The 14,736-nt window shown below is 40.7% G+C and overlaps 2 protein-coding genes across 2 annotated transcripts in view; both read left to right on the top strand.

The window, feature by feature from the left end:
- Tsp66e (Tetraspanin 66E) overlaps positions 1-12,986 on the top strand; it is a 112,058-nt gene extending 99,072 nt beyond the window's left edge. Inside the window, exon 9 of the mRNA XM_076320926.1 lies at positions 12,637-12,986. Coding sequence (XP_076177041.1) covers positions 12,637-12,662 — 26 coding nt within the window. The 3' untranslated portion in view covers positions 12,663-12,986. The remainder of the gene's footprint in view (positions 1-12,636) is intronic.
- Positions 3,784-14,736, top strand: part of LOC143151604 (uncharacterized) — a 30,270-nt gene continuing 19,317 nt past the window's right edge. The window contains exon 1 of the mRNA XM_076320929.1: positions 3,784-4,347. Within this exon, the coding sequence (XP_076177044.1) occupies positions 3,829-4,347 (519 nt within the window). The 5' untranslated portion in view covers positions 3,784-3,828. The remainder of the gene's footprint in view (positions 4,348-14,736) is intronic.

Here is a 14,736-nt window from a genome sequence, read left to right as displayed (position 1 = left end):
AATAGTTGTGAGCATAATTCTTCATCTCAAAATTCTAAGTATGTAAAAAATATATGCAATATGATTACATAAATTGCTATGAAACAAAAATAGTGGTATTAAATTTGAAAAATATACTTATGTCAGTTTCAAAAATAATTCATCATTGCTATACAATATCTGTGGCCAAAAATTATATGTAACTGAGAGACAAGGATGGAATCTTAGCTTTGTTTCATTACTTAACTACAAAAAGTAGAAACATCCACAGAAGATGAGCCTTAATGGAAGCAATAAATAAATGACTTCATTCAGTTTTTTAAATATAATAAATCCAACAAACTTGTAATTAAATAAACTGACTTTAAGAATAAATGAAAATTTACTAGATACAAATATAGAATACGAAACATGTTATAAAGGGAAAATATAATAATACAAATTCTTCACAAAGTGTTTAAGACATAAGACTAGAATGTTTTGAATGTAATGTAATACATTCAAGAATTTGTGGACATAACAACATTGTGTCTCTGAGAAGTACAGATATGCCATGACCTATTGATAATAAGACAAGCTATATAGAAATTTTTACATGTTGAACATGTGCTGAGTTTTTAAAGATTAATAGAATAAAAGTACGACTCTACAAACAATAGAATACACATCACAACATAATGGGATTGCAGAGTAGATCAATTGTATTTTGATTAGCATCATGTCAATATAAATACTTTTATTAGGAATAACGAAACCAACAGTTAATACATTGTTTCAACTATAGTACATGGAAAGCGAAACCCTTGGAAGAGTTTCTTTTGGATTAAAATTCTATTAAAATGGAAGTAGAATGAATCATTGATACCACACAAGTTTCTTTTTAATTTTCACACCTAGTTTGGTAATTGTTAGGAAATTGGTTAAAAAGAATGAAGAACGTTAAAACAGGTGACTACAAGCCATTGTTTGAGTTAGAGTAGAACATAATGGTAATTAGTTGAGTTGAAAGGAAAGGAACAATTATAACTTATCACCGATAAGTGAGGACATTAATTTATATATCAGAGGAACTGAGGTTTCTACGTTAGCAATAGTAACTGCTTAGAACAGCTAATGAAAAAAGGGTAAGACAATACATGGCATATAAGGTAATAAAACAAGTACAGAAGATAGCTAGGAATGAAACAGGTAGTATATTTTTCAACTGCTATGATCTGCCATGCCAAGCATGCTGAATATGTCAAACTCAACATACACCAAAAACAATTAATATTGAAAACAGTAAAGCTTTCTGTAAATCTATGCTATCTATGCTTCATTAAATTTTGTGCATGTATCTTTCCGTAATATTTTAAAATAAATTATAGTAAACTATAGTATTATACCAAATACTATAAGTAAGTTGGCGGACTTCAAAATACCTCAATTATTTTCAAATCAAGAATATATAAATATTTACTAATATCATAACACTTTTGGTAACCTTAGTAAATATTTATTAGCTTAGATGAAAGTAGACTAAGTACAAACATTGGTTTGTATATTCTCATATTGTATTACAGCATTACTTCATTACTATTACATATTTGTATTATAACATTTGAATAAAGCTCTAACCAAAAAATGTTTATATAACATAAAAATGTTATTTAGATTATTTAGATCTAAAAAACACGCGGACAAAGTGTGGGCGTTAAAATCTGAGCTACTTTGTATGTCAAGTGTAGAGTTCGAAATGTTCGTTTGAATGTGTTAGTGCATGCGCAGTATGTAATTGTGTTTCGAGTGGTTCTCCCGCGCTTGCGGCTCTCGCTCACGTTGGTTGGTACGTTTTTCTGTTTATAACTAATTATTAGCTCAATAAACATAAAGGAAAAGTTAATTGTGCCAGAAACAGCTTTATTTACCCAAGATGAATCCTAACCCACATTTTTTAAGTTATGGGCCGAGGAATACTTCAAGATAATCAAATAACCATCGAACAAATAAAGTAAGGTTAGATTCACCATGTAGTAAGTAATGAATCTCTCGAACTTACATTAGTCCGAAAAATTAGACACCACGAATTACGAGTGCTGGAAAATACAAAGAGCGTTCTAAGATACAATGAATTGTCGGGGATACGTAGACGGAAGTATCGTTAAAATAAAACAAAACGCTGTGGCGTGAATGCAGAAGGATGAGAAAATGTTAGACATAATTATTTTAAGTATTGATGAAACGCAATACAATTATGTGAAAAAACCACTAAAAACTGTTTATGAATCTAAGGGACCCATACAGCAGTGTGTGTTATTCAAGCAAATCTACAACATGAGAAAGGATTCAGACCAAAGTATGGCTCAATATATGGACAAGTTTGCATATAGATTGAAACAGTTGGAAGAAGCAGGCATTAAACTACCAAACGAGGTAATACCAATCATCCTGTTAAATTCTTTACCAAGCCATTATGAGACTATAGCCATAGAATCTAGAAAAACCATGCCGAACATGGAGGAATTTGTAGCGGCTAGCCGTACGTCTCAGCGAAACATCCGGCGTGAAAGCAGCTAGCATGGTTTATAACTCACGCATCGACAAAAGCTATTTTTGAGGAAATATATTTCGCTTAACTTTCTCCCAGGCATGGGCAAGTAACCTTTTTGCTGCTACCTCAATAGCTAATTGCAGGCGTCATAAACCGAGAGTTCTGGAAGGCACGTGCGGCACTTGCGAACAGGCAAGGGTGAGGGAAAGTCTCGCGGGTATAAGAGGACGAGCGAGAATCTTCCCGAGATCTTTTTTACTCAGTCATCAGGCCTGTAACCGGCGCGCAAAACACTGCACCGGCAAGTTCCGCGAAAGCTCTCCTCGAAACAACGTGTGTAACTACCGACCAAATAAAGTCAAACCGCGAACTATAAACGCCGTAATCAACAAACGATACTGAACGCGCAGTTGTGTGAGTGACTCACGAACCCTTCACTGGTGACCCCGACGTGATCACGGTATATCGAGAAAACGACATTGTATTTCTCTTCTTTCTCGTCTTCGCGGAATAATGTGCACACGAAACAGAGCAGCAACCGCGGCAGGTAGCGACGCCGTGGCTGCAGAACCGGTTGCGCCGGCTGAAGCCAGCTCGTTTACATATGCATACCCCCCCTTTTGGCCGGAACAACCCGCCATGTGGTTCGTCCAAATAGAGGCCCAGTTCGCCTTACACGGAATAACCGCGGACAATATCAAATTTTTCCACATAATATCACAACTGGAGCCCAAATACGCGCTAGAGGTGCAGGAGCTCTTCAGCAACCAGCCAGACAAGGACAAGTACGAGATGCTGAAGAAAGAACTCATTCGGCGGTCATCAGCCTCGCAGAGCCAGCGAGTCCTACAGCTACTGGAGACAGAGGAGATAGGGGACAGGTCGCCGTCACAATTACTGCGCCACATGAAGAACCTGGTAGGTACGATAGTCCCCGAGGATTGCCTGCGGACGCTGTGGGCAAGACGCCTACCCGCGATGACCCGGGCGGCTGTTACGGTGCGGCCGGACCTCCCGCTAATGGAGTTGGCTGAGATCGCCGACCGAATACAAGAAAACTTGGCATAAACACACCCTACGAACGTGGCGAGCGAGGCGAAGGACACGGAAATAGAGGAGTTACGTAAATAAGTAAAGGAACTGCAGGTAGCCGCCGCCGAACGACGTAGGCCGTAGTCGCGCCTGAGAAATCAACGCGAAAGATGGATTCGTTACCGTTCGAGGTCGCGGGGCAACAGCCCAAATCGACGAGCTTCAGAGGACGGGTACTGCTGGTATCATAGGACTTTTGGGCGCAGGTCCTACAAGTGCCAGCAACCATGCAGCTACCCGCCGGGAAACAAGACAACGCGTCATTGAATGCGGTAAACAATGACGCCCCCAGAACGAACCGCCTCTTTGTATACGACCGAGCTAGCAAAAGGGAGTACCTAGTAGATACGGGCTCAGACCTGTGCGTGTATCCTCGCGCACAGGTAACAGGGCCGGTCGTGAAAACCACATACGAACTCTTCGCGGCAAATGACTCCACCATATACACCTACGGCGTGAGGACGTTCCAATTGGACCTCGGACTCCGCCGTGCCTTCGCATGGAAATTCGTCGTCACCGATGTCGACAAACCAATCTTCGGGGCCGATTTCCTAAGCCATTTTGGGTTACTGGTGGACCTAAAAAACAGGAGGCTGCTAGACCAAGCAATATCGCTGATCTCCAGGGGAAGAGTCGCCGCCATGGAAGTAGGATCGATCAGAACCATCACGGGAGACTCACCGCGCTACGACCGGTTATTAGCCGAGTTTCCACGAATAACGCGGCCATCGGCAACACCGAGCGAGGTAACCCACGACGTGGTTCATTATATTCGTACGGTTCCTGGGCCCCCGACTCATTGTAAACCGCGCCGGTTATCGCCGACAATGTATCAGACCGCCAGGTTAGAATTTGAGAACCTGTTAAATCAGGGGCACATCCGTCCTTCTAAGAGCCAGTGGGCCTCAGCCCTACATATGGTTCCTAGAAAGGACGGCGACTGGCGCCCCTGTGGAGATTACCGAGCACTTAATGCTCAGACGATCCCTGACCGCTACCCCATCCCACACATAGAAGATTTCACGCGAACGCTGTCCGGGAAGAAGATATTTTCCACAATAGACTTAGTCAGGGCGTATCGTCAAATCCCGGTAAATCCAACAGACATACCAAAGACTGCGATAACCACACCGTTCGGCCTGTATAAATACACCGTCATGCCGTTCGGGCTGAGGAATGCCGCTCAGACGTTTCAACGCTTCATCGATATGGTATTGCGAGGCCTAGATTGTACTTACGCGTATCTAGACGATATTTTAGTAGCCTCGGTCGATGAAGCAGAACACACAGAACACCTGAGGCCACCACTTTTCTCGCCTAGAACTGTACGGCGTGGTGGTCAATTCGAGCAAATGTGTTTTTGCTGCGAAGCAGGTCGAATTCTTAGGGTATACGGTCGACGCGACAGGTAGGACACCGCTAAATAAAAAGGTCAGTGCCATAGCTAACTTCCCTAAACCGGAGACCATCAAACAGCTGCGCAGGTTTCTGGGCATGATAAACTTTTACCGAAGATTTATACCGCGTGCCGCCGAAATACAGAGTCCTTTGAACCAACTCTTAAAAGGTCCGAAATTAAAAGGTAACGCTCCGATACAATGGACGGGGGAAGCGGAGACCGCCGTCACGAATTTAAAAGAGGCATTAGCGGCCGCCGCCTTATTAGCTCACCCGAACAAGAATTCGCGACTCGCCATTATGGTGGATGCATCAGATCACGCGTTAGGTGCTACCCTACAGCAGCGAGAAGGCGCTTCGTGGCTACCTCTAACCTTTTATACGAAAGCCTTGTCGTATGCGCAAAAAAAGTACAGTGCGTACGATAGAGAACTTCTCGCGATGTATTTAACGGTTAAGTACTTCCGCCACTTAATCGAAGGTCGCGAATTCACAATCTATACCGATCATAAGCCACTCACGTTCGTGTTTCGCCAAAAACCAGAGAAAAGCACACCGAGGCAGTTTCGGTACCTAGATCTCATAGGGCAATTCACAACAGATCTCCAGCATATCCGCGGCAAGGATAACGAAGTAGCAGACGCTCTGTCGCGAGTAGAATCCATAAGGGAGCCACTGAATTACAGCGAGTTAGCGAAATCACACGATACCGACCCGGAACTACAGAAGTTCTTTATGTCGTCCGATACTTCGTTACAATTAAAGCGTATAAATTTAATGTCCGAAGACACGAACATCGTTACGAATATTTCAACCGGGACCGCCCGGCCATTCGTTACACGACCGTTTCGGTGACAAGTCTTCGCCGCGATACACGGGCTGTCGCATCCTGGCGTAAAGGCCACGTTAAAATTAATCAAACATCGGTTCGTGTGGCCGCCAATAGAAAAAGATTGCCGCGAATGGTCCCGCAGCTGCTTCGAGTGCCAACGCGCGAAGATAAGCAGGCACGTGTCAAGCCCTACCGGGGATTTTAAATCACCCTCCGGCAGGTTTGAACACGTACACATCGACTTGGTAGGGCCACTACCTGTGTCGCGTGGCCAGCGATACTGCCTTATCTGCGTAGACCGTTTCTCGCGCTGGTCCGAAGTGTACCCGCTGGAAAATATCGAGGCCGAGTCAGTCGCGAGAGCCTTTGTTGTCGGTTGGGTTGCGCGGTTCGGCACGCCGATGCGGATTACTACCGACCGTAGTAGGCAATTCGAGTCGGAAATATTCAGGCAGGTAAACGCCTTATTAGGAACAACGCATCTAAAAACAACAGCCTACCACCCGGCAACAAACGGCATGGTCGAGCGTTTGTTAACGTTTGTTAATTTTATTGAAATGATCGCGGACTAAAAGTAAAATTATATAGATATATCGAACTGGGGAGTTTTTTTTTTCTACGTGGAGAAAATCTTTGGAAGACTCCCCTAACTCCTTGAGGAGGGACCGGGGAAGTGTCGGATTCCCCGCATGCGGAACGATCAGTTGAGGAACCTACCCACTAAAACCCACCACCATGAATCGCATCAACGCTTTTCGTGAACACCCGATGTAGCGCGGTCGGCCCGCTCATCATTATTTTCGTTAAAGAGGGACGAAAGGTTAGCCTTCTCCCTACTTTCCACAACGCCTGGACGCTCGACGACGGGGCAGGGCCACACTGTTCCGTCACCACATTTCTCAGTGGCCGCACAAAAGGCGGCCATGAGTACCAGAACTTATCTTGTGACCGCTCTCGTTTATTTAAGTGCTACCTTCTCCCCGAGTGAGGTGCAAACGGAAGCTCGAGGTGCCCAGTCAACGAGCCTCCGCTTGCCGCTCTTAGGGGGGCATATTCGAGCTCATGTAAGCCGGCTCTCACACCTCTGTCCCGCGGCCATGGCCTTGTAGAGGCGACGAACCTGATCGCTCGAGCTCGGCAAGTTGGGGAGGAGTCGGTTCAGAGAGCCGACTATCCTCTCTAACCGCGAGGCCAGGGACCAGAAATGTTCCTCAAACCGCCAGTGGCTGTCGAGGATCAGCTCCAAATATCTCATCAGGAATCTCACCTCGACAACTAACCGGGACCCCTGTGCTCGTCTCTTCGTCTGCCGGGAGGAGGGGGCACAACCTTTGCCCCCATTCTGTGCGCTACAGATCTCCCAAGTCGTGCGTTGCGCACTAGCTCACGCGGTGACCCTCCGCATCACAGCAGTGGCAAACACCGCGGAGGTGCACCGTTACTTGACGTGCCTATCTCCAGACAGTGATGACACTAGAATGAGCGCTGCGCGAGGATTTCAATCCTCGCCGCCACTCTCCTCACCACTAATCTCCAGCCCTCTGCCAGCTTTCGGGCGGTAGAGAGAGGGCACCGTGCCCAAACCGGCCGGAGGGGAAAATACGGATTTTTCCGACCTTTATGTCTTTTTCCGTGCAGCCCCCTATTCTGGTTAGCGCCAGGCCCACCTCATCTCGGGTGACCGTGACGACCAACCCACTTACGCGGAGTTCCGCATGCATCGTAAGCTGGCGATTCGGACATCCTGGGCTTTCAGGACTTCGCCTATCCTTCGGGAGAGGTGGTCCGTCTTCGCGCCGCTGTCGGGCTCACGGATAGTCATTATAATATTTATCAAGAAAATTTTTTTATACCTACATTTTTAGCTGACCAGAAACTGATTAACTTTTGTCTGAAACATTTTTTCATCAAACTATTGGAAGTGTCTGAACAATCCGCATCGCTTCCTCATAAGTAAAGTTGCCTCCCTCAGAGGCGGTCAGGGTTATCGCTGCCGTTGTTGGAGACGCCATAGGCGAGATTTGGGCTTAACGCTCCTGCTCCTTTTCTTCTTGAGCAGAGCCGCTATCACCCCCCTCCACCCCTCCTGGCCACTGTCGGGAATGGCGGTGACAAAATGTTTCAGACAAAAGTTAATCAGTTTCTAGTCAGCTACAAATGTAAGTATAAAAAATTTTTCTTGATAAATATTATAATGGCTTTCATTGATTCCATTAAGGAAAATTAATTATATTTCAAAATCATCTTTATACTCTACCTGTAGAAAAACTATTAATATTACATAATATTTTTTTTATATTAAATAACTCTTATGAGATAAAACAGAAGTTTTATGCATTAAATATAAGCACAAACGATATCTCATCTCATCGATATCTCTTCCGCGCTTCTGGCATTGTCCAGCGGACCAGGTCATGGTGCAGCACACCCTGAAAGTGTGCCCAGCCTAAGCGGGTGAGCATCGTGTTCTAGTCAGCACGATTGTGGCGGATCTCTCGCTGCTGGGCGTGGTAAGGGCCGTGCTCGGTAACGAGAAAAAGTGGAAGGCCGTGGCGTCCTTCTGTGAAACCATAATTTTGCAGGAGGCCGCGGGGCGGAGGCGAGAACGGTCTCGCGTGACCTGGCACCTCGAGTCTCCACTCGCGTCTTACCCGGGGAGAGGGTAGCATTTAAATGAGCAAGAGGTTGACGCTCTCGGGAGTCAGCGTTCACCGCGAGAGTGGATATAAGATGGCCCGGTGGTGCCTTGTGTCTCCGTACTGTTAGGTGCGACCCAACAGTGCGACTGATTGGTACTTATGGCCGCTCTTCGTGCGACCACTGCTGAGCACCCAGGCATTGAGGAAAGTAGGGGGGGGGGGGAGGAACTTTCCGCTCCCCCATAACGAAAATGGGAGTAGGCACGGCGATCACGCTGCACGAAGAGCCACCGGAAAATTTGATGTGATGCGGACCCGTTAGCTCCCCGATAGTGTGCGAGGATGGTCAATGTAGTAGGTTTTAGTGGGTAGGTCCCGCATCCGGTCCTTCCATATGTGAGGAATCCCATACTTCTCCCGGCCCTTTCCCAAGGGGTCGGAGGAGACTTCCGAAGGTTTCTCCCAAGTAAAAAAAAAAAAGAAACCCCTCCGGGACGTGCAATGTCCCAGTCACATGGTCCAACCGTCATAGTATGTGCCCAAAATTATTTAGATTTTTGAAATAACAAATGATAAACTACAAGAGATAAGTAATGAGAGATCAATGATGAGATCATGTAAGAGTATACATAATAACAGATATACATAATATACAGATCATAAGGTATAGAGTTTCCGTAATAAAAGAATGTTGGTGTGACAACACAGATATAGTACAATAATCGTCTGCATTCTTAAACAATGTATATTCTCTGTTCATCCAGCGACGACAATTGTGCTACTGTGCGAGGAGAGTGTCACGGGACCGTATCGGATCACGGACAATAATATAGTTTAAGGTCCTTTCCACTCGCGCACTTTAACTCACGACTTCGCGCAGAGAAATATTAAAAATGATGGTAGCTTAACTTAATCCTCACTCCGTGGAAATATGAGGTAATTAGCAAAACTTACCGTTTATCGAATGTCTCCGTAGAGAATATATCGACGTGATTATCTTTAAGACTACGCGGCGGGTGACGGACAGCGATTTAGACTCGTGTAGGTTGGCACAATGAATGAATCTTTATTCAGCGGACGTTGGTTTATATATATGGTTTTTTGTTATCGATGATCCTGGTGTTTGGGTTTTGCGGCGGTTTTATCGGAGTGCTTGGTGATCCTCATAAGAGGATGCTACCTTATTACGTCACATAGACAATCTAGTGGGTTCTATTACCAACACTTAAGAAATTCCGTAGAAACATTGGGCAGAGAATCGAAAACCTTGTTTCAATTGGCGAATACACGCTTTCCAGAGGTTTCCATAAAACCCTTTACAGGCAGAGGCTGTAAATATCCACTCGGTGTTCCATGATCGCGTAAGACACGATTATTAGTAAAATTAGTTCCAGTGGCTATTAGTAACTACTTCATTTACCGTAAAATCTCTCATTCAATGAACTTTTACGTTACGTCGAGGAAAGGGTTGGAAACTTAATCTACCTTTTAACCGCTACCTTCTCCGAGCAATATGACTACAGTGGTAGTTTGGCGAAAGGCTGAGTTTGAAAACGCAGTTGTATTCGTCACACTGACAAAGTCAATGGACGAAGTTGGAGAACTGCGTCGACGCCAGAGGGTTTAAATAGAACGATCTGAACGATCTTTATGACGTTTGGTGAGCGCACCGCTAACTAGTGATCATTCAAGAAATAGTCTCCGATAACTCTTAAATCGAATGACACTCGATTCAGAATCACGTAAACTCATCGTTCAGGAAAACGAAAATCTCAATATATAGAAAAAAGGCGAGCTGCTTGTAATGGTTGAACACGTCAAAAGAACATTATAAGAAACTGGAAGATATTAAAAAGAAGATATTAGGACTTCGTAGATCGGGAGCGCAATCGAAAATCGAAGTGCTCTGGACGAATACTTATTGCTAACTGACTGTGCTGTCTATCGCCTTATCTTTATCTCTGTTGTTATCATTCTCCTTTTCTCATTATTCTGACGTCACTACGTGAACTCGAATATTAATTTTGAACAGCGATCAGCGGCCGCCCTTGTTTACTCGTTAATTCTAATCGAGAAATTAGAAAAACTGAAAGTCGTGTCAAGTCTATTAGTTTATTAGTTGGTCCTAGGTGGAGTGAGATTTCTTAAAGTCGCTCCGAAGAGGGGATAGCATATTTTTACTTCAAAGTATCTATTGTAATCTATGATTTAACAGTTTTTTCAGTATTTTACACATATTACCAGTGAATGAAATGGGTCGATAATTTTCTGATGATAGTGTTTTGCCAGATTTAACGATTGGGATAATTGTTAATAATGTATGGTGTTGTAAAATTTTAGGAGATAATTGAGGCCAATTGAGGGTAAATTTACTAGAAGTTGATTTGGATTTCCGTTGGGTCCCGGACTGGTACTTTTACAATGATTTAGTATCCTTGCTAGTTTTTTTCTTTTGAAATTTTTGTTAAGTGCATCTGTTGACCATAACTTCGAATTATAGGTATTCATATAATGTCGAATTCTGTTTGGTTGGTTTTATTTGTGTGGAATTCATTATCATAGTTTGCGTCACTGGAATTACTGATCAATGTTTCAACCAGTGATACAGTTTTTGTAGTAAGTGGCCTGGGGATCTCTTTGATTTTGTTCCATATTATCTTGATGGAGGTAGAACGCTTTACTGTTGATGTCCAGGATTGTGTTTTCCAGTACTTTGTGGTTTTTCTTGCAAACGCCCTAAGTTTTTTAAACTGTATTAAGTTCTCAGTTATTTAGATTTTTTGCATCTGTTAAAGACATATTTATATTGTTTAATCATAGACTTGCCTTGTTAAAGTGAACCAATTTTTGACAGTTTAGTAGAATTAAGTTACGATTTGACGTAACGTATTCGACTATTTTTTATCTTATGTTGATTTGTTCAGAATCCCATACTATGTTGACCGTTAACATCATTAGTGATGATAAATGGTTTTGATAACTTGTCACTGAGAATGCTTAGTTCAATCTTTTTGAGATAATAGGTGTTGGTATGTACATGTGGCAGAAATGGATTTTCGTAGGTTGATGGACTTCAATTATTATTTATAGATTTGAGTGAGTTGGAATTTATTCATTGCAGTTTAGGCGTTTCAGTTTGTAATAAACAAGGTAAATTTTTTTAGTTGGATCGATTGTTGTGATTTAAGATAGGTTTCTTGAGGGGATATCAAGTCTAGTTGATATTCATCCAAAAGAATTTGTAGATAGAGTAGACGACGAAAGAAAACGTTTAAATTTCTTTGTAATCAATTGTTTATAATGCTGTGGTTGTGTAGGTTAAGGTAATTGCTTGTTGTTTGAGAGAATTGATGGTACTTGCATAGTCTTTTATTGGCATTCTTTGAATCGAGTCGATGAGAATTGCTTGATTTCTTTGGGGAAGCTTTTATTTGTAATCATTGACGCATATGTGTTGTCGTTATAAGAGATTCGTCCATAAGACAATAACCTCTATACTCAAAGATCATTGCAGTTTATGCAGTTGGGTTGCTCATGCACGATAAGTGTAAGGAGCTCACGACTCACTCGGTACATGAAATCAAACTAATTTTAATATGGTATTCGCAACTGCCAAACGAAAACGCGTTCTATTCGTATGGAAGCTCAAGGTAGACTGAACATCCAACTTATACCATCTAAAAGAACATTAAACCAAATATAATTGAGATAGCGTTTGTAAAAATCGGGAGAATGTATATTTTGCTATAACGATTAATATAAATTTTATCGTGCTCAAATAAATTGAAAAAATAGATGTGCAACGTAAAAACTGTATATTATCTGAGAAGAGTATATTTTTTATATTCTGGTGAAAGTCTCTTCAATAGTTGAAAAGATATTAATTCATTTTGATAAAACTGACGTCAAGAATCGATGACAAGAAAGTAAATTTGCGAATTTGCAAAATTTAAAGCAAATTCATGAGAGGAATTCCCCTCATTTTGAATGAGGTCCTTGCAAATGCAATTTTCTCAAAACTGAAATTTCATACAAACAAAATTTTATCGTATTTGTATTATGTAATAAATACTCAATGTTTCGTTTAGTGTATTATAATTCTTGTGTATATTTTAACTTTTATGTAATCGTGTCAATTCATGCATACAAAATGTTTCTATTTACAGTTATAACTTGTTGGTGCTGCTGTTAACCAGATGCAGCAACCGTGAGCTGTTCATTCCTTCGTGGCATAAATTCACACACGTGAATTGTTGGTTTACGCTTGCTTAATACTAATTCAGGACATATGTATGTTCAACACATACTCAATTCATACTTTACTAGTATATTTTAATATATTTTTAAACAAATTAATAAAATTGTGAAGTTTTTATTATCTCTATTACATAAATTCAAATGTTTTATGATTACTTAATATACAAAATTTCATTGAAGAAATAACTAAAATATTTTATGAAATTAGAGGAACAGTACATATTGCAAACAAGTTTGTTATTAAAAATTTAATTATAAAATAAGAACTTATTTCGGAGCAAACAATTTTCTTATGTGCGAAAAACAGAAAAAAATGAACAGAATTTAAAATTAAGATTTTGTACATAAAATTACCATAGTGGTGATTAAAAGAAAGTTCAAGACCTGAAAAGTAACAGAGAACATTATAACTTAACAAGAAGAAATAACATTTTATATACTTTGTATGAAACATTAAAAGTAATAAAAATATGTTCAGTACGAATAAATATAATATAATAGAAATAGATGAGAAAAATTTGCTACATAAAAATAAGATTAATTATGATATCTTATTATTATGTTTTCTATATTTACATAAACATTACTTTGAATACCTTGCATGCTATCTTTTATTTTTATTAGAATAAAAATTTCTTTTATTTTATTAGAGTTTGCAGTTATTTTAACATACTATTAACCTTTAAATTGCTATTGATGCTTTTACAGGTTCAATAAATACGCTTACCTAGTACTAGTAGCATTTACAAGTGCTAAGCCGATTTGTGCACTGCGTACCGTGAACGTTTATGGGTGTTTTTTGAATGCACGTTTGTTCAGGACGTAAAACGGTTTTTTGTTCACAGCGTAGACTTTACAATGAAATTTTCCACAGTTAAAAGATTAAACATATTCAAACAGATATATTGAAAAAGCATATCATTTCTATTATATAATTAAGTTTTTATTAATTTGAGTATGTCAAGAAATATAATCGTCTATATGTATTTTACAGTATCTGAACAAACAGTATTAATCATTTACGGGAGTGTCCTAGTTTAGACGGTTATTTTCGAGATAATATTTGAAAATTCAAAGAAAAAAATATAATCGTTTATTCAGGTTTCAATTAATTGTAACGAAATTTCAAGCAATTATATTCAATATTATATGAATTAAAAACCGCCATGCATCATGTGTTTTAAAATGTTTAAACGCAACATTGCAAACAGTTAATAAATAGCAAAACTGAAAGTATAACACGTCAAAGGCTACCGAGTTTTATTATACTGTATTTTAGTACAAGGTTGGATACAACGCAATGGTGGTGAATGTGTGCAAAGGTAGAGAAGACCGTTTGTTTGGTGATCTGGAGGTCGGTCGACATGGAAACCTAGATACAGAACTGGTCGTCAACGGAAATCTACGTGATGTCTAAAATATGGACGGTTTTGTCATCCGAAAGGTCGCGCAGAGCACGCTAGCCCCTGATTGCTGGCGTCGATGTCTTCCAGAAGAGAAGAAGAATTGCTTGACGATTTCCACAACGAGAACTCACTCCGATGGAGCAACAAGACAAGCTGGTCGCGACGTTGTTTGACATCACGAATGAAATTGCTGCCGAAAATTGTCATCGATGTAAACATTGTTGGCCATAATAATAGGTTGCTCAATAAGTTTTGTCGTTCGATAAAACTTATTGAACAGTACTAGGTTGCTCAATAAGTTTTTGAATAATTTGTCATTATCGAACGACAAAACTTATTGAGCCACCTAGTACTATACTATTCCAGAGCTAAAAGATTAAACATATTCAGACATATTAAAAAAACATATCATTTCTATTATATAATTAAGTTTTTATTCATTTGAGTACGTCAAGAAATATAATCGTCTCTATGTATTTTACAGTATCTGAACAAACAGTATTAATCATTTGAATAAAGGTAAAACTTATTGAACAATCTATTATTATGGTCAACAATGTTTACGTCGATCGTTCGATTTTATCGAACGACAAAACTTATTGA

This window comes from Ptiloglossa arizonensis, chromosome 9 (assembly GCF_051014685.1).
Source record: "Ptiloglossa arizonensis isolate GNS036 chromosome 9, iyPtiAriz1_principal, whole genome shotgun sequence".
Taxonomy (NCBI): domain Eukaryota; kingdom Metazoa; phylum Arthropoda; class Insecta; order Hymenoptera; family Colletidae; genus Ptiloglossa; species Ptiloglossa arizonensis.
The sequence above is the reverse complement of the archived record's forward strand: the minus strand, read 5'-3'. Positions and strand labels throughout refer to the sequence as shown.